General features: G+C 40.1%; 1 protein-coding gene across 1 annotated transcript in view; it reads left to right on the top strand.

Annotated features, from left to right (window-relative positions):
* The window catches only part of EHHADH (enoyl-CoA hydratase and 3-hydroxyacyl CoA dehydrogenase), a 37,840-nt gene extending 33,411 nt beyond the window's left edge, over positions 1-4,429 (top strand). Inside the window, exon 7 of the mRNA XM_084872536.1 lies at positions 1,495-4,429. Within this exon, the coding sequence (XP_084728662.1) occupies positions 1,495-2,756 (1,262 nt within the window). The 3' untranslated portion in view covers positions 2,757-4,429. The remainder of the gene's footprint in view (positions 1-1,494) is intronic.
* The last annotated feature ends 19,316 nt before the right edge of the window (positions 4,430-23,745 follow it).

The raw sequence follows: 23,745 nt of genomic DNA, 5'->3' as shown, positions 1-23,745 counted from the left end.
TTTGACATACAATATATAAGTTTAAGGTGTATAACATAGTGACTAGATATTTATATAACTTACAAAGTGATAACCTGCCAAGTCTAGTACCCATCAGACACCAAGTATATTGGTACATATACATACAATGGAATACTACTCAGTCATAAAAAAGAATGAAATCTTGCCATGTGTGACAACATGAATGAACCTAGAGGGTTATGCTAAGGGAAATAAGTCAGACAGAGAAAAACAAATATCATATGATTTTACTTATATGTAGAATCTAAAAAATAAAATAAATGAACAAACAAAACAAACACACTCATAGATACAGACAACATGTTGATGGTTGCCAGATGGAAGGGGTGTTGGGGAGATGGGTTGAAAAGGGGAAGGGACATGGGTCAGCAAATTTTTTCTGTGAATTCCAGATAATTAATATTTTAGGCTTTGTGGGCTATAAGGGTCTCTGTTGCAACTACCCAACTCTGCTATTAGCATAAAAAAAAAGCCATAGAGAACAGAAAAACAAATTAACATGGTTGTGTTCCAATAAAACTTTATTTATAAACACAGAAATGTGAATTTGATACAATTTTATGTGTCATAAAATATTCTTTTTATTTATTTATTATTTAGTTATTTAGTTAGTTAGTTATTGGTTTTTCAACTTTTTAAAATGTGAAAACATTTTTAGCTTGTAGGCAATACAGAAACAGGCAGTGGTCCGGATTTTAACAATACTAAGCCTTCTGAATAATGAACATGAGATTCTTTTCATATATTTGGGTCTTCTTTAATTTCTTTCAATACTGTTTTTGGGTTTTAGTGTACAGGTTTTGCAATTCTTCATTTAATTTATTTTGAACTATTTTATTCTTTTTGATGGCTATTGTAAGCAGAATTGTCTTCTTAATTTCATATTCAGATTTTCCATTGCTAGCATGTAGAAATACAATTGATTTTTGTATATTGATCTTGTATCCTGCAATTTTGCTGAACTTGATTATTAACTCTAACAGTATGTGTGAATCCTACACATTGTTATATACTCTAAAGCACTTAGCACAGTGTCTAGCCTTAACTAATATTGAATCCATGTACACTGAGTGGCCAGATTATTATGATCTCTGAATGCATAATAATATGGCCACTCAGTGTAAAATCCTATATAATAAAAGCCTAATATGCAAATTATCCCCTCAATCAGGAGTTTGACCAGCAGGCAAACCAGCCAACTGCCCATGTCCCCTCCCCTGGTCAGACTGGCCAGACCCCACTCATGCACGAATTCATGCACCGGGCCTCTAAAAAAAAATACACACACACACACACACACACTAAGTGGCCAAATTATTATGTGTTCTGAGATCATAATAATCTGGCCACTCAGTGTATATTCCTTGAATTGATCTCTTTAAATGGCACATTGCCACAGAAGCCTCGCATCCACTGAATAGTTTTCCAGTTCTCAATACCATTGAATCATTTTTTCTTTACTCTTATTTACAGGCTTGGGAACAATGGGTCGAGGCATTGTGATTTCTCTTGCAAAGGCCAAGATTCCTGTGATTGCAGTAGAATCAGACAAGAAACAGCTAGAAACTGCTAGCAAGATAATAACCTCCTTCTTTGTAAAGGAAGGATTGAAAATGCAGCAGAGTGGCCACACTTGGTCAGGACCAAAACCCAAGTTAACTTCATCTTTGAAGGAGCTTAGTAGTGTAGATTTAGTCATTGAAGCCGTATTTGAGGAAATGAATCTGAAGAAGAGGGTCTTTGCTGAACTGTCAGCTGTGTGCAAGCCAGAAGCTTTTCTGTGCACCAATACGTCAGCCCTGGACATTGATGAGATTGCTTCATCCACTGATCGTCCTCACTTGGTCATTGGTACCCATTTCTTCTCACCAGCTCATGTCATGAAGTTGTTAGAGGTTATTCCCAGCCGATATTCTTCCCCCACTACTATCGCCACTGTTATGAACTTATCAAAAAAGATTAAAAAATTTGGAGTAGTTGTAGGCAATTGTTTTGGATTTGTTGGGAATCGAATGTTGCATCATTATTACAATCAGTCGTATTTCTTGTTGGAAGATGGCAGTAAGCCAGAGGAGATTGATGAGGTCCTGGAGGACTTTGGTTTCAAGATGGGACCTTTTAGAGTGTCTGATCTTGCTGGGTTAGATGTGGGTTGGAAATCTCGAAAGGGGCAAGGTCTTACTGGACCTACGTTGCCTCCAGGGACTCCTGCCCGAAAGCGAGGCAACAGGAGATATTGCCCAATTCCTGACATGCTCTGTGAATCAGGACGATTTGGCCAGAAGACAGGTAAGGGTTGGTACCAATATGACAAGCCCTTGGGTAGGATTCACCAACCTGATCCCTGGATTTCCAAATTTCTATCACAGTACAGGGAAACCTATCACATTGAACCACGTATCGTTAGCAAGGATGAAATTCTTGAGCGCTGCTTATATTCGCTCATTAATGAAGCATTCCGTATCTTGGGAGACGGGATGGCTGCCAGCCCAGAGCACATTGATGTTGTCTATTTACATGGGTATGGATGGCCAAGGCACAAGGGAGGGCCCATGTTCTATGCGTCCACAGTTGGGTTGCCCACAGTGCTAGAGAAGTTGCAGAAATACTACAGGCAGAATCCTGACATTCCCCAACTAGAGCCTTGTGACTATCTGAAAAAATTGGCTTCCCAAGGAAACCCTCCTCTGAAAGAATGGCAAAGCCTGGCAGGACCCCCTAGCAGTAAACTGTGAGTCAGCCTTTCAGGTTATGCCTCACATGCTGGCATCAGGTAATGCTCACTGAGCATTAAATTTAAATCCTAAGGTCCAAAGTAAGATTGCTCTGAAATACAAAGCTAAAGAAATAATCAGCTAAGCCTTCTTTTTGGGTCTTCTGCCTGATGATTCTAATGGGTGAAATACTCAGTAATGTGCTTCCTTATGCCTCTGAATCTGCCCCTACCAGATAAACTGTTCCAATCCCAACAAATAAACTCATGTTAATACCTTTATAGCTAAGAAGAGAGCCTCAGGAATTAGTTCCCAATTGCTTTTATCTTTGGAGGAATATGTAAATTGATTAACAGCTGATAAAAGCAACTGAGTTATAAATTAATTTTGATCTTCAGCCTCACACACATAGCACTAATAGGAAATTTTATGGATCTTCCATTTAGTAAACATTCACTGTGCCTCCCCTGAGCATCTTGAACAGCACTTGACAGACCGAGAGCCCAGGCAGGCATTAATCCAGCATGGATGCCTGTGATGAAGTTCAGTCCATAGTCTCAGCCATGTAATGGAGATAGTCACCAGGGTTGAGTCAGCAGTGAAGGTTACTGTGAGTGAGCATGAAAATTGCCCAAGGGAAGGCAGAGTGTCAAAGGCAGAACAGAGTTGAAGTTACAGGCAAGGCACAGTTGGGAACTGGTGAGGGGCCAAGTGCTTCAGACCAGAATGGGGAACTCAGAGTAGCTTGGCAAGTCATGCTCAGTACTAGTGTATCACTTCTGTCCAAGGCCCACTCTCACATGTTCTCAGTTGTGCTTGCTGCCTGCAAGGAACTCAGTAATGTTTGTTGATAATTTCCTTGAGATCAGGGGATATCCTGGTCTTTCTTTACTCTTCTATTCATGGAGAAATAATAGGTAGTAGAATGTTGTTGACTTAGTGTAAGAAGGGATCTTAGAGAATGCCTAACCTCCTCTGGTTCTGTCTTTGATTTAAATTCTGTAATGATGCCAGTTTTCCTGTCATGATAAGCCTTTGTGTTACTGGGTGTGAAAATGGTTAAATTTTGAAAAGTCCAAAATTATTATAAAACAATTTTTTTATAATTTTGTTATAATTATAAGACTTCTCTTTTAATGTTATGTGTGGTTGGTTAACATTTGGGGGGTTGGTCAACACAAAAACTCGTACACAGATGTTTTCATCAGAATTATTCATAATAGCCCCAAACTGGAAACAAAGTAAATGTCCATCACTAATGGATGGATAAACAAATTGTGGAATAGCCTTACAATAGACTATTCAGCCATAAAAAGATGAAGTACTGATATATGCTACAACATGATGGACCTCGAAAATACTTTGCCAAGTGAAAGAACCCAGTCACACAAGGCCACATATTGTATGAACATTTATATGAAATGTTCAGAATAGGCAGATCTCTAGGAACAGAAAGCAGATAGCGGTTGCCTAAAGCTGGAATGATTGGGGATGAGAAATGGGGAGTGACTGCAAATAGGGACAGGATTTCTTTATGGTTAATAAAAATGTTCTGAAATCATTGTGGTGGTGATTACATAAGTCTGTGAATCTACTAAAAACTATTGAATTGTATACCTTAAATGGGTTAATTACATGGTGTGTAATTATATCTCAATAAAGATTTTAATAAAAAAGTAAATAAATGGACTCAAGTTGTTGGCCTTCAGTTCGATTCTGTTTTCAAAATATTTTTACCTGTGAACTCAAACAAAACCATCAAAAGTTCTGATAGAGCCCTAACCGGTTTGGCTCAGTGGATAGAGCATTGGCCTGCAGACTCAAGGGTCCCAGGTTCTATTCCAGTCAAGGGCATGTACCTTGGTTGTGGGCACATCCCCACAGGGGGGTGTGCAGGAAGCAGCTGATCGATGTTTCTCTCATCAATGTTTCTAACTCTCTATCCCTCTCCCTTCCTCTCTGTAAAAAATCAATAAAATATATATATATATATATACATATATATATATATATATATATATATATATATATATATATTTAAAAGTTCTGATAGAAAAGTCTTGAATGACTATACTATATTTTTCATTGTAAAAACAAAACACCCTTAAAGTATGCCTCAAATTGCAGTTCAATTTAGAATAGTTTTGGAGAAACCAAGATGGTGGCATAGGTAAACACCTGAAATTGCTGTCTTGCACAACCACTTCAAAACTACAACTAAAAGACAAAATGGGTATCATCCAGAACCACAGGAAGGCTAGCTGAGTGGAAATTTTACAACTAGAAGGAAAGAGAAAAGCACACTGAGACTCAGAGGAGGTATGGAAGTAAAGTGCAAAGGTACGAAGGCATGCACAAAAAGGGCTCGTAACTGAGCACGTGGTTTTTTTCAATCTGGAGGGAGACACAAGCTCCCGACTGCTCTGAGCTCCAGTTCTTGTCGAGACCCAGGGGACCCAGACTCATTTGGGGAGAAACTAGACTATATGGCATCAGGCAGAACTTGAGGGCGGCTTTCTCTCAGAAGTGCTTGCAGCAATTACCTCGGGATACTGAGACCCAGGGTCCTCTTAAAGCAGGGCTGAGGAACAGCCATAGCTGTTTGCTCTGCCCTGAGACCTCACCCCACCCAAAATGTGCACAGAGGCTTTTGCATATGAATGGCTTGGCCCTTTACAATCTAAAATTACCTATCAAACTGCAGCTGGGTCAGAGAAACCCAGAACATCCAAAAGAAGGCCCAAGGCCCCACAGCAGCTTGTATTGCTTTCACACTGGGTCTCATCTGGCACCTCCAAACCCCAAACAAAGAAGAGGAATCTGCAGATCTCTCTGTAGCTCCTGCTGGGTGGCCTCAGGCAGAGGCTAAATTAGCACCTCCTTAGAGATCCAAGAACCAGTGGACCCAGTGGCCAGAGTGGGGCCATCCAGATTACAACTCCTTAAATCTATAAGGGACACACTCAGGGGGCAGACTCAGGGAGCACCAAAGCCCCACTAGAGCAAGTTATGCCTCATAAGGGTGTCTCCAGCATAGAAGTTCTCCCATCATAGACACAGCTGATTCTCACAGCCAATTGGCCTGAAGGCCAATTCCTCCCAGTGATACCAACAACAATCAGGACTTAATTACAACAAGATTGTACACACAGCCCACAAAGGGGTGCACCAAGAGTGTCCACCTCAGGTAATTGGGGGGGGGGGGGGGGAGGGGGCTGAGCCCTATAGGACATCTAGCACACAAAGCCACTCTATCAACACAGGGAAGCAGCCAAAATGAGGAGACAAAGAAACAAGTCACAAGTGACAGAAATGGAGGAAAGCAAACTATTGGATATAGAGTTCAAAACCATGGTTATAAGGTTTTTCAAGAATCTTCTAGAAACCACTGATAAATTTAGTGAGACCCTCAAAAATATAAAAATGGAGCAATTGGAAATTAAACATACACTAACTAAAATAAAAAATAATATACAGAGATCCAACAGCAGACTAGAGGATCCCAAGAATCAAGTCAAAGATTTGAAATATGAAGAAGCAAATAACACCCAACCAGAAAAGAAAAAAGAATCCAAAAATATGAAGATAGTGTAGAGAGCCTCTGAGACAACTTTAAGCATACCAACATGCGAATTATGGGGGTGCCAGAAGAAGAGAGAGAGCAAGATATTGAAAACCTATTTGAAGAAATAATGACAGAAAACTTCCCCTACCTGGTGAAAGAAATAGACTTACAAGTCCAGGAAGCACAGAGAACCCAAACAAAAGGAATCCAAAGAGGACCACACCAAGACACATCATAATTAAAATGATAAGAGCAAAAGACAAAGAATATTAAAAGCAGCAAGAGAAAAATAGTTACCTACTGTGTTTCCCCGAAAATAAAACATTCTCCGAAAATAAGACCTACTTACAGGTTTCCTTCTGAGTGAAATATAAGGCATCCAAAAAAAAATAAGGCCCCCCCTAGGCTCTATCTCAGAATGAAAATTAATTTACCATAAACTGGTCTCTAGGGTCTAGCAACCAGTGACATTACATGGAGTCCTGGTGTCACTGCTGTGTGGAGGCGGAGCGGAGGTCGGAGTGAGCGCTGAGCGTGGGGCGGGAGAGAGGAGGAGACTTTCGCAGATGCGGGTAGAAGAACAGGAGGATTAGAGCAGACGGGATACGGCGAAGGTGGTGAGTGCTGGTCTGTCTCTGGTGACACTACCTGATGCTTGTGGCCACCCTCATGATGACTGAAGGTTCTCAGTCAGTAGCAGACCCTGTTCCAGCCCAGATCCAGGCCCCAGCAAGCCCTAGTGACAGTCCCCAGGCAGGCCCCAGGGGGTAAATATCTGATAAAGATGTAGGGGGATGTCTGGTGAAGGTGTTCAGTGGCACTGGGGTGGGGGAAGGGGGATCACTTAAAATGACATAGGAGGATCAGAGGGGGCAATCAAAATGACACAGGAGGATCAAAAGGGGTTACTAAAATGGTAATCCCCCTCTGATTCTCCTGTGCCATTTTTTAAAAATATATATATTTTATTGATTTTGTATAGAGAGGAAGGGAGAGAGATAGAGAGCTAGAAACATCAATGAGAGAGTCATCAATCAGCTGCCTCTTGCACACCCCCTTACTGGGGATATGCCTGCAACCAAGGTACATGCCCTTGACCAGAATCGAACCTGGGACCCTTCGGTCCCCAAGCTGATGCTTTATCCATTGAGCCAAACCGGTCTCAGCTCCTGTGCCATTTTGATTCCCCCCTCAAATCCCCCCTGTGTCATTTTAAGTGATCCCCTCTCCCCACCTTGATACCCCAATTCCTTTTTTTTACCCCTAGAAATGAGCGCAAAAAGAAAAAGCTACTCCGTGAAGTACAAGAAAGGAATTGTGGAAGACTCTTGGGGCCAAAATCTTACTGCTTTCTGCAAAGAGAAGATGTAGAGTATCTGATTGGTCCAAAAACGGTGAACAGAGTATGGTAACCTCATTGAACAAGTGGACAAGGGAAATGCTAAAAAGCGCAAGTGTGGATCAGGTCGGCAACCATTATTTTCCGAGCTGGAAGACCTGATCTGTGAATGGGTTGTTGACAGGAGAGCAGAGGCTTTGGTTGTGAATAGGGCTCAGATTCAAGAATTTGCCCTTGCAATAGCACCACAGTTCAACATAGCCCCCGAAGACTTCAAAGCATCACAACACTAGCTGGATAATTTCCTTAAGTGAAGTGAACTGTCTTTAAGAAAATCTACTAGTACATTGTTTAGGTTGGAAGATACTCAAGTTATTAAGTGAGCACTTGCATTCAAGTCCTTTATTGATGATGCTGACTTCTCTAAATACAATCTTTCCAACATGATTGCTATGGATGAAACTGCAGTGTTTATGGGCCAATCATCTCAAACAATTGAACAGCAGGGTGCCTCCTTAGTGTACATTCCCTTCACTGCTTACAAAAGTGCACGTGTTTCCTGTATTTTGGCAATTCATCTGGGTGGCACTAAAATCCCACCTTTAATCATTTCTAAGGGCAAGAAGGAAAAGATTGAATGTGTTTTGGGCATTTTTATTCTTGAAACTGAAAAAGCCTGGGCCACACAAGCAGTTATAAGGAAGTGGGTTGATTTAATGCTGCTGCTTGTTATGCAAGGGAGCCAAAGAGGTCTGCTAGTCTGTGATGCAGCCAGCACTCACCACGCTAAAGACATAAAGACATTTCTTCACAAAAGAAAAATAGATCAGATAATGATTCCTGCAGGAATGACGGCCTATCTCCAGACTCTTGATATTGCAATAAACAAGCCATTCAAAGACAATTTGCACATGGAAATTAATGACTACATTGAAAATAGAATGGAGAGAAATCAGCGTGGAAACTTTGTGAAACCTAAACTGCAAGAAGTTGTGACTTGAGTGAAGAATTCATGGGAGAAATCACTGACAGTTGCATTGCAAATGCACTGCGAGCAGGCTACCTTGACAAGAAGTACTCATTTAAAGACAGTGCTATTGCTAAACATGAGAGATTTGGTCCACTGATTCTGAAAGAAATGGAGTCACAAGAAATTCACCAGGAAATTCAAGAATTGGATTGTTATGATGATGTTCCAGAAGATGATGACATGATTGTCATTGAATAAATGAGTAAATTCTTGATACTGTAGGATTCACAGTTTGTCTGGTTTGTGTTGACAACTATTGTACTACCGTACCTAATTTATTACCTAACTTATTAGGTAATAAATTTCCTTTATTTTCATTTAACAATAAATGTGTACCATATTCTTCTTCATGGAAAAATAAGACATCCCCTGAAAATAAGACCTAGCGCATCTTTGGGAGCAAAAATTAATATAAGACACTGCTCTGGTTTCTCTTCAGACCGCATAAATCTTTCGCCTTTTAATATAAGACACTGTCTTATTTTCGGGGAAATGGGGTACAAGGGAGTACCCATATGACTGTCAGCTTATTTCTCAACAGAAACCATGCAGGCCAGATGGGAGTGGCAAGAAATATTCAAAGCAATGAATAGCAAGAACCTACAACCAAGATTAGTCTTCCCAGCAAAGCTATCATTCAGAATGGAAGGTCAGATAAAGAGCTTCATAGATAAGAAAAAGCTAAAGAAGTTCATCACTGCCAAACCAGTATATAGAAAATGCTGAAAGGTATTCTTTAAGAAGAGGAAGAAGAAAAAGGCAAAGATAAAAATTATAAACAACAAATACATGTCTATCAACAAGTGAATCTAAAAATCAAGTGAATAAAAAATCTGATAAACAGAATAAACTGGTGAATATAATAGAATCAGGGGCATAGAAAGAGAGTGGATTGCCAGAACCGGTTTGGCTCAGTGGATAGAGCGTCAGCCTGAGGACTGAAAGGTCCCAGGTTTGATTCCGGTCAAGGGCATGTATCTTGGTTTCGGGCACATCCCCAGTAGGGGTTGTGCAGAGGGCAACTGGCCGATGTTACTCTCTCATCAATGTTTCTAGCTCTCTATCCCTCTCCCTTCCTCTGTAAAAAATCAATAAAAAATTGTACACCTATGGATGAGGACAGTGGGTGGGGGTAAGGGCAGAGGGTGGGGTGGGAACTGGGTGGAGGGGACTATGGGAGGAAAAGAGCAACAACTGTAATAATCTGAACAATAAAGATTTATGTAAGAAAAATAGAATAGTTTTTAAGATATATATTGCTGGAGTTTATATAAATTGGTTCTTGAAATTAAAGTCATCAATATAAAAGATTCCTGAAAGTAGTCTCCAAAGTGACTTATTTTCAAATTAATATAAACACACACATGTTATTTTTCTTCTTAGTGGAATTTATTTTCAGTTCTTTATACTCATTTTTCCCCTACACTATTCTCTAGATTGGGGCTTTGAAACTAGAGTGTCTATGAATAGGTTTTATGAGTCAATAATCCCTGACATTTTATGCTAATGTTTGTGTATATGTATCTGAATGCATTTCTTAGAAGAAATACCATATTCTCATAAGTGTTTATGATCCAATAAAGGTTAAGGACCAACACTTTATATATAGATAAAATGAGAAGAAGAAAAATGAGTTTATTTATTTTTACTTTATATCCAAGGAGGCGAACCTAATTCTAATTTGTTGGGTCTTATACAAAACAAAACGATGAAACCTTTCCAGAATATGCTACCCTATCTTTGAAAATGCACTTAGTTAAAAGGTTTATTTTGTTGTTGTTAATAATTTTAAAACTAGCTATCTTAAAAAAACACAAAACCAAACAGCTTCTGAGTGACATTCTAAAAACATGTTCTAATAGTAATTTACTCTGATGAGAAGGCTATATTAGAAGCACCCTTGAAACTTTGCCATAATACTGCAGCTTTAAAGATGAGACTAATGACATTACTTAAATCAGTAGCAGCACTGTGCAGCTGCAATTGCTACCTACGTATTCATTTCCAGAGGAACAGGTGTGTAAGAGAGCGATAAAATAAGGGATCCTAAACTCCACTGATTAATGAGGTTACAGAATGATGTATGCAAATCATACTCTACACTCTGTAGGAACCTGGAATTTCTAGGGCCTTACATTTGTCTTTAAAATAGACCCCTATAAATCAGAAATATTGTGGGCTCACTCGATTGTTGAATTCATTTGGTAAACATTGATGATCTTAATATAAATCAATTCTCTGAACTGGGTTTAAAAGCAACTTTCTGCAAGAACAAAATAGTCTTTGACTACTCTTGGGATTATTGGTGCCATCTGCTTATCTTGTCAGCATATATATATATATATATACACATATTAACATAATTAATGTTGTCTGGACACCATCATTACACAGCTAGCTCTGAGTGACGTCATTTTGTACTGTGGTCCAAGGGGTTGCCATTCACATAGAAATAATGTGAACAGCACCCCTTAGAGGTGTGCAACACCTAATATTATTTTCAGGGCACTCCATGTAGAGATTCCAAGCCAAAAACTCTTTCTTCTGTTTGTTGCTGTAAGTATCTTTCTAAACAAAAGTTAGTTGACAAGAGTAGAGGGAAAGTCTCCATTTATCATAGATTGATGTCCCCAATGGAACCAGATTTTTAGAAAGATTAAATCTTATCTTTCCTAGTTAGAGTTATTCCACCTTTTCTAAGAGGGAGTAGTGCTATCTGGAGCAGCTGCTAATTCTAGCCATAAGGTGAGATCCTTAGGATGAAGTAGGGCAAAACCTTCTTCCACAAAGTCATAAGTGCACTGGATTCCTGAAGCCTGCTTGGGCCTAGAGAGTTGCTGATTTGTAAATTTTGGCAGAGACTGTTGGCTATACTCACAATATTCTCTTCTGTAGTGGGGGCATACAGGAGGCAGCTAATGGATGATTCTCTCTCAACATTAATTTTTTTTCTCTGTCTCTCCTTTTGCCCTGGCCAGTGGGACAGCAACGTGGGAGCGAGGAGACACCTGGAAGGGAATGAGGGAGGACAGGAGACGCGGAGAAATGGAGGCAAGACAGGGTTCTGATCAAGCCTCAAATTTTATTTGTTGCAGCCGCAATATATGTACACAGGTTGTAGGGGGAAGTTGCCTCGGAGACATTCCAGGGTGGGGAGGGTTGTGTATCAGCAGGATGTGCCTGCAGGGGAGGATACAGCAGAGATTCTCCGGGGCGGGGCGAGTTATCACAACAGGTGTGCCTTGCTCAACGGCCAGATGTGCTGCTAGGCATTTAGATTGTTTCTAGTTAACTGCCACACTGCAGCTTGTCACATGAGTTCTGGTAAGTCAGAAACTCAGTGTCTAAGATGGAGGTGTCTTTTAAGATGTAGTCACTAATTCTTTTTCGGCTCCCAACATCCTTTCCTCTCTGAAATAAATTATATATATATATATATATATATATATATATATATATATATATATATATATATATATATATATAAAAGAGTTAGATGATGTGCATTCTCTGACTTTTTTGTTGTTGTTTGATTCTCTTTCATCTTGCTGCCTGGAACACATTTGGGATGGGCGGAGTCTGACTCACTCTACTGGATTGCGAGGACAAAGGCCATGCCCTAGGGATAGTAGAATGGAGGGTGCTATGCAAAGAGTTGAGGTCCAAGAAAACTTCAGGATATTGTTTGTGGATTCCAAAGAAATAACCTGGGAGACTGGCTGTGAACGGCATGGTTTTATTAGGACTCCGTGCACACCAGTGGCAGCCAGCAAGGGAAATTGCTGCCATGTCAGGGGCAGCTGGCCAGTGAAGTTTCCATCCTACCTGGGTGGGGCTTGGGGTAGCCAGTAAAGTTTCTGCAACCCAAACTTTCAGGGTTACATAGAATACAAAAAAAAAAAAAAAAAAGCAAACGAGGCATGCGGGGTCACTGTGTGAAATCAAAGCACAAGCTGTTTCTCTGCAGTCGTGTGCAGTCTAAGCTCACATTCAGAAGCAGTTTCTCCCTTGACTGAGGAGCTGGCCAGGCTCCCAAGCTTACATTCCACTTACAGAGGGCCTCCACCCTACTCCCACAGGGAGGGGGAGTTGGAGCTTGGAAAGGGGCCAATCTCCCATGTAACATACAAAGTGCTATAAAGAGTGTGGGCCTAGGACCTCTTGCCACTCTGCCTTCCAACAGTCATTTACGTGAGAGGGAGAGACCAATTCCGATCCCGGATAAGCCAGTGTTACTGTATGTGTACAGTTACTCACCGCTGACCCTAACCCTAACTAATGCACCTGGGGTCCAAGGATTAGGAGGGGATTTCTTTTGTCTTTGTATTTGTTTTCCTCAGTATCATAGGTCATTCTGATGCACAGGTTTGAGAATCTAGTCTCATTAAACAGGATTTCTTATTTTATGTAAAAAAAATTTTGCCAGTGCGATGCAGTTTTCAACTTCATGTTGAATTGCTCATAAGTGCTTATGTTATGTTTCACATTTAATTGTTGCTGGCAGTTCATGGAGACACCAGGAAGAACCTGAGAACAGGACTTTAAATCAACATTTAGTAGGAAAGAGTCTCACAGGCCTACTCGAACCTCAAATTGACTCCTACTTAATTAGAGTTAAAAAATACACTCATAAACACAGTATGTAGTATCAGAAGAAAAAGTGGTCAACAATGGCACAGAGGAAAAGAAGAATAATTTGAGGAGCAGAATCTCTCAACCTGACCAAAAACGCAGGTGCTGAATATGGGGTGCACCAGCCTTCCGTTCACTCGATCAGAGATCTCCAAAGCGGGTACCCTTTCCCACAGCAGTGTGAAAGATGATCCATAGAGATGCAAACAAAAAATATTTAGTACAGCCGAAACTGGTTTGGCTCAGTGGATAGAGCATTGGCCTGCGGACTGAAGGGTCCCGGGTTCGATTCCGATCAAGGGTATGTACATTGGTTGCGGACACATCCCCAGTAGGGGATGTGCAAGAGGCAGCTGATCCACGATTCTCTCTCATAGATGTTTCTAACTCTCTATCCTTCTCTCTTTCTCTCTGTAAAAAATCAATAAAATACATTTTTAAAAATACTTAGTATAACTATCACTACCTATTTCTGTCTAAAAGCCAGAAATTAACATTCCATGTAGTATGGACGCTGTTGTCCTCACCAGGTTGCATCTGACGTTTCCTTAGGAAAGAGGGCAAGTTCCAAAATGCAGAGAGGCTGACAGTGGCACCCTCCCTCTTCCCTTTGCTTCCGGCATATTGAGAAATATTGCAAACTTTGCATGCTGGGGTAAGCAGATATTTAGGCTAGCTGACTTAATTTAGTTTCATTAACCCTCACAAAAGACTCATTGAAAGGAAGCATGACTGAAGATGATGAAAGTAATGCAAACGATGGTGAACAACAAGAAGACGGCAGAACTGTAGTTCTGGAATTAGCTCTCAGTCAGCTGCATTACAAGGTAGAATGAGTTAGTCAGACCTGGCAAGAAGTTGGCCAAAGTATTTTGGAATTATCGGGATTGTTGGAAATATTGATTTATAACCTACCATTTTTTATGAAGTTGATAGTATAAAACCATCACCTATTAGCAGAATGTTTTACTATATTGTCTATTTCATCATCTCATCTTTTATACTTTTCTATTTTATTGTGTTTTATAATGTACATGTGTGTCAATATCATTGTAAAAATATCAATATATACTTTGCAAACATCCTACATATGAGAGATGTATACTGAAAATTTATTTTAAAAATACCTAGATCCTCTTTTGGGAATTAAAGGTTTATCCTTCCAGCTGCTAGGAATGCTGGGAGGATATGGCCTTTTGGGGGGATTGCCTTGCTCAAGGTCACAACATATTCCAGGGGTAGTTTGCATCCAGTGATTAGAGTGTAAGTGCCTGATCCTCTCGTCCCAACTCTGAAGGGCTGACAGCTCTGGAGCCCCCGGTGGCATGTACTGAGGTATGGCTTTGCAGCTCAACTTCTCCCTCTGCTCATTCCTGCTTCTCTCCCTTCTATTTCACAGATGTTAATCCCAAGAGCACTCCCTAAACATTCTGCACACTAATCTCCATCTCAGAGTCTGCTTTCCAGGGAACCCAAACTGCAACAATGGAGGGGGCATGCTAAAAAAAATGTTTGAAAACCAGGGATCCATATGCTATCAACTCTCTGATATTTGTTTAATAGGCTTTTGTCTCGCATGTCATTAATTTTTATAAATATTACTAGTGGCCTGGTGCATGAAATTCATGCACATTAAGAAGGAATTAATTATAGGAAATAATTTAATATTATTTGCCCTTTCTCTATAATAGAAGTGTCAGAGATGAAAGAAAATTAGTAAAATGTATATGAAGTTCTTCCTTCTGTCAGAAGGGGTATACTGTGGGACCAAGAGTCAAGTCCTCGCCCACCCATGTGGGCCTTGAAATTGTGTGAGATCCAGACCCGGCTGGCCCCACCCCCGTCAAACCCTGCCTGGCAGGTAGGGGAAGGTGTAGCTTCAGGCTCCCTGCCCCAGCCTGGAGCCATGCAGCCTCAGGTCCCTGCTGATCACTCATTATGGGAACCCCGCCTCCACTTTGTTTTAAAGTGTCCTTCGTTCCGATGTGGTATTATGTAGGCTCTTCTATCACTGGCTTCACTGTGGACACAGCCATCTTGTGATGGTGTGAGGGTTAATTTGTACATTACCTCTTTGTTATATAGGATGTGTGTGCTACTAAAAAAGAAAATCTATGCATTCTGTTTGATAATTATGTTAGTTAAGTTTTCTATGTAGCCTTGATGATGTTTTAGCATGTTGATGATGTAGTCCTGCCTCCTACTATGATGAGGGTCAATGACCCAGGGCAGTGACTCCTTTCCTTGGCACAACATGCCAGAAATGATTGAGTGGGACATATAGCTCAGAAAAGGCGCTTACTATGTCCTTTGTAGAAGCATTTCCACTCAAGAAGCCAGGACTCCTAGATCTCAGAGTGCTAATTGCCAGTACAGGAAGCCAAATTTCCCAAGTAGGTCACTGGCAGTGATGATAAATGAGGCCACTTCTACTTCCAGTGTTTGGTTCCTATAACCTTATATTTTAACTGTTAAGAACATAACACCATATAGAATATACGGATTATTTATTTATGGTGTGAACTGTGTTCTGAAGGATGGTACCCCATCCTTACAAGATATCATCTCCAAGCTGGCACCTCAGTGGTTCCTTCAAAGAGATATACGATACTCTGTTAGGAAAGCTAATAACTTCTGGGCGGTGTAGTATCTGATCAGAGTAAGGAATCCATGATCATATGCCCACCTCAGCAGTACCTTTGTTTTATTTATTTTTATTTTTTAAAACATATTTTATTGATTTTTTTACAGAGAGGAAGGGAGAGGGAGAGAGTGCCAGAAACATCAATGAGAGAGAAACATCAGCTGCCTCCTGCACACCCCCTAGTGGGGATGTGCTGGCAACCAAGGTACATGCCCTTGACCGGAATTGAACCTGGGACCTTTCAATGGCTCAGATCCTCTCTAGGTCCTTGGAAATGAAGCCCTGCAGACAGGAAAGGAAAACTCACATGTGGAACATATGTCAATTCCAATCAAGATAAATCACTGAGCTGATGACCAAAGAGTTCTGATTTAAGCATTTTACCACCAAGTCATTGGTTGGTCTCCTTGAAAGATAGTATAGCATCTGGGCAAGTTTTACATTCTGCAACTAGATCAGCCTTGGAGAGTGGGAAGGAGTTCACTTGGTTGGGCTCATGTATAGCTTCCATCCCTTCAACTAAGCCTACTGTGTTCATGGGCCACTTGACTTGTGCCAATTCTAAGATAGACAATGATAGCACCTGGTTGGTATCAGGTAGCCTGGTCACTCTATCTGCTTGGTTGATTACTATATCTTCTGGAGTAGATATTTTCTGGATAGTATTAAAATGTGATGCACACCTCTTCACATGTGTGCCTACTCTCATAGGCCCATCCCTAAATTCCCCAGTTCCTGCTGTTCTCTATCTTCTAATATTTCTCTGTCTAGGCCCTGACCAATCATCCAAACTATTTGCCATTGCCCATATACTCTGAGTGGCCAGATTATCATGATCTGTGATGATCTCTTTTGAATGCATAATAGTATGCATTTAGTATGTATATATATATATGCCTGGTGCATGAATTCGTGCATGGGTGGGGTCCGGCCAGGGGGAGGGGACATGGGCAGTTGGTCGGCCTGCCTGCTGGTCAAACTAACTCTTGGTCAAGGGGACAATTTGCATATTTGCCTTTTATTATATAGGCTATACACTGAGTGGCCATATTATTATGCCTTCATCAGAGATCATCATAATCTGGCCACTCAGTGTATTCTTCTTCCAACCACTCCTCTGAGTCTTTTGATTCCTTCTTCCACCATCAGCCGTGGAAGTTCTGGCATTTCTATTTTACTAAGCATGCCATCAGTTTCTCCAAACCTTCAGGAACCAATCTAGCAGTGTGTTAGTAATGTGCCCCATAGTCTTGCCTGGGCATTCAGTCTGCTTCATGAAGAGTGTTTCCATAATGATAAATTCTCCCTACCAAAATTTATGTTCTGTCACCCTTGATCCAGCACCCAAACATACTCTCCAGGCTTCTGCTGACGTGTGTCGACTAGATCCTATAGCTCCTTGAGGAAATAAAGTTATTGGTCTCAGCCCATTCCTGAAAGAGTTATTTTGTGAGTTAATTCTAATTATTGGTCTGGTGGCCAGGGCAGGGGGAGGTATTTCCTAAGCAGGGCATGTATCTTGCAAGATAAAAAGCCTCTGAGTTGTCTTTGAGCAAGTGGGGAGCCTAAGTGTTTAGCAGGGATGGGGTGAGCTTCTCCTGCAGGTCCAAAGTGTTCAGGGGAATCTCAGAATTTGTGATTTTCAAATTCATTGACTCAGATGTCCTAATTTTAAGTCACAGTGTCCCACTTCTTCCCATTCAATGCCCTAACCTTGGCATAGCAGAATTGCCATGAGAATTCCACCCTCTCTGGAACTCAATTTCCCTTTCTTAATAAATAAGTCCTGAGCCTGACCCTCTGCTTTTTCTGTCTTGTGATTACAGATTAGTGATTTATATGCTGCTAGACTGTGATGTTCACGGTAGTTACAGTTTGTCTCATCTCCGGTTGGTAATTAGTCACCTTCACACCTTGTATTGTGTTTCTCTAATGCAGTAATAGCCCTCAGCAACAGCCACCTGACTCCATGTGATTACAAATTCCTATAAACCTCTCAAATGCCTGAGATACTGCCCTCATTACCTTCTTACAGATACCCATCCTAACTTCTCCACTGATTAAAGTTTTAGCTTTTGCACAATAACAGCATGCTAGGAGCTACTGATACTCCACTGATCACCAATGATGTCATTTTCATTCCTAGCTGGCTGGTTTGTGATCCAGCCCCCATATCCCATTTTCAAGTTCACTTCCTAGGACCACTTCTGCTAGCAATAGTCATAGATTGAGTTCCTCAGGAAAAAGACTTTGAGGTAGAACACCTATAAGGCAGTAAAGAAAGCAAGATTGGGCAGAGAGAGTTGACCTCTGAGGCAGATACAGCAGAAGCTTCAGCAAACCCTTGGGGAGTTCTGAGGCCCAGACAGCCTTCAGAGATGGTCTGAATTGAGGCAAGGGAACTAAGCCTTTCTATTGCCACCTTCACTTACTTTTGGATATGGGAGGAGTGGAGAGAAGCATGGCTTTGGACAAAGCATCTACCTTTAGCTAAAGTCCAATTCCTTGGAGGAACTCAGATCCTTAGTTTCTCCTGGCAACCAGCGCCAGCAGCTGGGGAAATAAGTGCCTTGGTATTGAGGGGGGCAGGGGTGCTATGGGGAGTGCATCACAGCCTCCAATACACAGCTCCTGTCTGTAGACCTTCTGTATTGTTCTCATCACACCTTATCACTTGTTTGATCATTCACTACAAGAAGCCCCAAACTCCCAGCCATCTCTCATTATCAGAACTCAAACCTGTACATCTTTGTACCAGATAAACAATAATAGAATATATGTCACATGCCAGATAAATAATGTAGACTTCTAGTACTGTAATTCAGAGAAGGAGGTGCTCACTAAAAATTAATAGTCACCCTAGTCTCCTAGGTGACTATTTCATACCTCTTATTCTTCCATATTTTATCACATCTCTCTCCATCCTCCTTCTCAGCTGATGTCCTTGCTTTCTTCATAGAGAAAACAGAAGCAATCAGAAGAGAACGTCCACAGGCACCCACCAACACATCTACCCAACGTGCTGCATCTGTGCTCATTTATCCTGTCTTCCCTCCTAGTTCTGAGAATGAACTGTGTGCCTATCACAACCCACCTCCTCCATGTCACCCACTCAAATGCTAGTACACTATCCCAGCAATCCTCTCCTCTTTCTTCTCCATCCTCAGCTTCCCTCTTTATATAGCTTCTTTCCAACCAGCATATAAGCAAGCTATAATTTCTTCCATCTCAAAAACAGAAAGCTTATTTAAAAAAAAATAAATCTCCTATCTTAAAAAATCTCGATCTTACTTCCCTTCTAGCTACCAGTGAGTTTCTCTTCTTTCGTTCATAGCAAAAGTTCTGTATTGATTATTCTTATTATTTTCTATTGTTTTCCTCTCATTCTCTCTTGAACCTACTTCAGTCAGGCTTGTATCCCCACCACAAGACGCATAGGACTTTTGCCAAGGTCACCAATGCCTCTTTTAATGCTAAATCCAATCGTGAATTCCTGGTCCTCATTCTACTTGACTCATCGATCATTCTCTCTTCCTTAGAAACCGTGCTTCACCTGATTCTAGAATATCAGGACTCTGTTGATTTCCTTTAACTCTCTAGCTTCCTTCTTAGTCTCCACTGCTGGTTCTTTTTCTACTTCACCTCTGCTAGTAAATGTTGGAAGGCCCCAGATCCCAGTCTTTAAGCCTCTTTTTTTGTTGTTGTTGTTTATGTGCACTTGCTCTCTTGGTGATCTCATTTAGTTTCATGGCTTTAAATATCACCTTCACCTTAAAATCTCCTAAATTCACACCTACAGCCTGGATCTCTTCCCTGTCAATTTGACATTTACGTTTGGATGTCTAATGGATATCTAAAACTTCACATTTTAAAAATTGAGCTCTTGATATCTGCTGGTCTTTCCCAACACAGGTTTCTCCTACAGCTTGCCCCATTCTCTGTAAACAGCAGCTCCATCCCATCAGTTGCTCTGGATGTAATGTCATCCTTGACTCTTCTGTTTACCTCCCTCTCCACATTTAATCCATCAGCAAATCTTGGTGACTCTACCTGCAAATATATTCAGAATATAACTACTTCTCACTGCCTCGTCTGCTGTCAATTTGGTCTAAATTACCTCTTACCTGAGACAGTAGGATCTTACTGGATTCCCTGTTCCAGCCCTTGTTTTACTATGGCCTACTGTATTGATACACAACAGCCGAGCAACTCTCCTATTCAAAATTCTTCTGTGGTTTCCCATCTTATTTAGAATAAAACCAAGATTCATTCCAATGCCGCAGGCGCTATGTGATCTAGCCCCTCTACCTCTCTGACCTCATCCTCGTTCTCTGCTTAGATCATTCTGCCCTAGCCAACCTGGTCTCCTGGGTGTTCTCTGAATATGCCAAGCAACCTCCCACCCCACGGCCTTTGCACCTCCTGTTCTGTCTATCTAAAATCCATTTCTCGCCGGGACTGGTTTGGCTCAGTGGATAAAGCGTCGGCCTGCAGACTGAAGGGTCCCAGGTTCGATTCCGGGCAAGGGCATGTACCTTGGTTGCGGGCACATCCCCAGTAGGGGGTGTGCAAGAGGCAGCTGATCGATGTTTCTAACTCTCTATCTCTCTCTTCCTCTCTGTGAAAAATCAATAAAATATATTTTAAAAAAATAATAAAAGAAAAAATCCATTTCTCTGCTCTCTGCATAGTGTGCTCTCTCTCTCTTTTCCCTGTACGTTTGAACCAGGGAGTATAATGTCACCTTGTTAGAAGGTCCTTCTCTGACTACCCCTATACAAAGGCAACCATTCCCTTCCCCATAATTCCCCTCTCCTTAACCCTGCATTTTCTCCATAGCACAATTACTATCTGCCATATTATATAACAGCTGGTAGCTGTTAAATGAAAATGAGATGTATTTTAATAAACACTGCCTTTATAATTTTTCAAAGTGTATATATGTTTTTTTGGGGGACACCCTATATTTGTTTATTTTTTTATGCCCCCCTTTCCCCAAATGTAAGTGCATTGAAAGCAGTCATTTTGGGTGTTCTGTTTGTTATATCTGAAAACTAGACCAGTGCCTGGTACATAGGAGATCTTCAATATATTTGTTGAAGAAATCAAAATCTTATTTGGGGTGGCTAACGCACAATACAATATGCAGATGATGCATTATAGAATATCTGAAATTGATGTAATTGTATTAACAAATGCCACTCCAACAGATTTAATAAAAAATAAAATCTTAACCTACCCATTGTCTGAGACTAGCCATTCTAAAATAGCACACCTTGTATTGTGTATGATGGGGGTTAGCTCAGGCTATCTTAAAAAGACTTAAGGAAAGATGTAAAAAGATTGCTTATCCATTGTCTGTTTCAAAACTTTTTAGTACAGCTTAACATAAGGTGGTGTAAATATTTAATTTCCAGTGGTAACCTAATTTTTGCCTTGTCTACCAACCCCAAATTATAGAATATATGATCTAATAAAATAAAAATTTCTTCTGATCTGTGATTTACATAAAAAAATACTTATGTCCAGCCAATGTTGCTCAGTGGTTGAGCATCAACCCATGAACCAGAAGGTCACAGTTCTATTCCCAGTTGGGGCACATGCTGAGTTATGGCCTCAATCCCCAGTAGGGGGCATGCAGAGGTAGGTGATTGATGATTTTCTGTCATCAATGATGTTTCTATCTCTTCCTCTCCCTTCCTCTCTCTGAAATCAATACAAACATATTTTTAAAATGCAAAAACAGCCGGAACCGGTTTGGCTCAGTGGTAGAGCGTCGGTCTGCGGACTGAAAGGTCCCAGGTTCGATTCCGGTCAAGGGCATGTACGTTGGTTGTGGGCACATCCCCGGTAGGGGGTGTGCAAGAGGCAGCTGGTCGATGTTTCTCTCTCATCGACGTTTCTAGCTCTCTATCTCTCTCCCTTCCTCTCTGTAAAAAAAAAAAAAAAAAAAAAATATATATATATATATATATATATATATATATATATATATTTAAAAATAAAATAAAATAAAATACAAAACTATAAAAATAAAATTATATTTTGTTGTATAATGAACAAATTCTCTTTATTTAAGATACTAATACCTAAAAAGAAATACAAAATGTAATATTTGATATTCAAATATGTGAAAATTGGAAATCTGTACTGTTGCAGAAAATATGTTCTGTTATATCGTTATATTTTTAGTTATACACTGGTCCTCTGTAATATATCATAACTTAAGACTCTGTCAGAAAATGGAACTCACTTTAAGTAAAATTTAAATAAATTCTTCCAAGAACCGGATATAATGAAAAATAGTGGGTTTTTTTTTTTTTTTTTCTTCTTTCTGTAACTCCCCACTAGATGGTGCTGCTAAGAAGTTTTTTAAAAATTCCAATTTGGGGATACACTTTTAACCAAGCCATAGAATTTAACTCAAATGTTTAAGTAACAATTGTTTTTATAACTTTAGACAAATGTTCTGTAGACTCAGAGAGCCTGTAAGTGGATGTGATGTGAGTCAGTTTCATAAAGAAAAAGCAATCTGAGTAGGTGGAAATTGGAGACAAAATTTCAGCTGCAATAGCATTTGAAATTATTAGATTTCCAGTGTTCATCATGTTCTTGGCTTTCAATAACCTTTCCAATCTTAAAACTGCATAAGATATACAAAATTTTCTTGCATTTTTTAAATCTACAAGAGTAACTATTATAATACTATTTTGATTCAAAAGCCCAAATGCTTATTCTTAAATGGTTCATGAAAAGCCAGCTTTATTAATTCTTTAAAAATGGGCAAGAGTTTTTAACTGAAAAAAAAAAAATTGATCTGTTGGGTTTATGGTGCTTTCTAAAGATATGTTGTCTAGAATTTTTTTCAGTGCATAATATAGACTATATATACCAATATAATAGTATGAGCTATTAGCAAAAATAACAATTAGTCTACTTGAACATTCCTAAGAGTCATTAATTTCAATGGGAAAACAATAAATATAGGTAGCCAGAATCTACGTATGCCAGAGCTGTGAGGGTTTTATGGAAACTTGAGGGTCAAAGATTCCATTTTCACTGTGGAATGGAATCTTGCTGTGAAACAGATATTACGTTTTCTTTTCTAGATTAAAGTTCAGCTCCTTTACTTTTTACCCATTGATTCCATTTTCCATATTTTAATCATTTGCCCCCAGCTTTCTTAAGATGCAATTGACCTATAACATTGTGTAAGTTTAGGTTGTGCTATGTGATGATTTGATATATGTATATATTGTGAATCGATTTAACACAGTAAGATTAGTTAACACATCATCACCTCAATAGTGACCTTGTGTGTGCGCTGAAAACATTGAAGCTCTACTCTCTCAGCAACTTTCAAATATGCATACAATACAGTATTGTGAACTATAGTCTTCATGCTGTACACTGGACATCTGAGAACATATTCATCTACCCTTTGACCACCTTCACCAATTTTCACACCCCCTTGTCCCTGGCAACCACCCATCGACTCTGTTTCTATACATTTTTTGTTTTTAGATTCCATGTAATAAGTGAGATCATACAATATTTGTCTTTCAGTGTCTGACTTATTCCACTTAGCATAATAGCCTCAAGTTTCATCCATGCTGTCCGGAATGTCAGCACTTAATCATTATTGTTAGTTTCTCCTAGTGTTACCAGACTTGGGATGAGAAAAGGAAGGCACCATTCACATAATCCTTTGCCTAATCACCTACAGTTATCTGCATAAGTTATAAATCTATCCGAGCAAATGAGAGGTAGACCCCAAGAGAGAGAAGAGGAGCCTGGAGT

Source organism: Pipistrellus hanaki (genome assembly GCF_964339955.1).
Source record: "Pipistrellus hanaki genome assembly, chromosome: 2".
Classification (NCBI taxonomy): domain Eukaryota; kingdom Metazoa; phylum Chordata; class Mammalia; order Chiroptera; family Vespertilionidae; genus Pipistrellus; species Pipistrellus hanaki.
The sequence above is the reverse complement of the archived record's forward strand: the minus strand, read 5'-3'. Positions and strand labels throughout refer to the sequence as shown.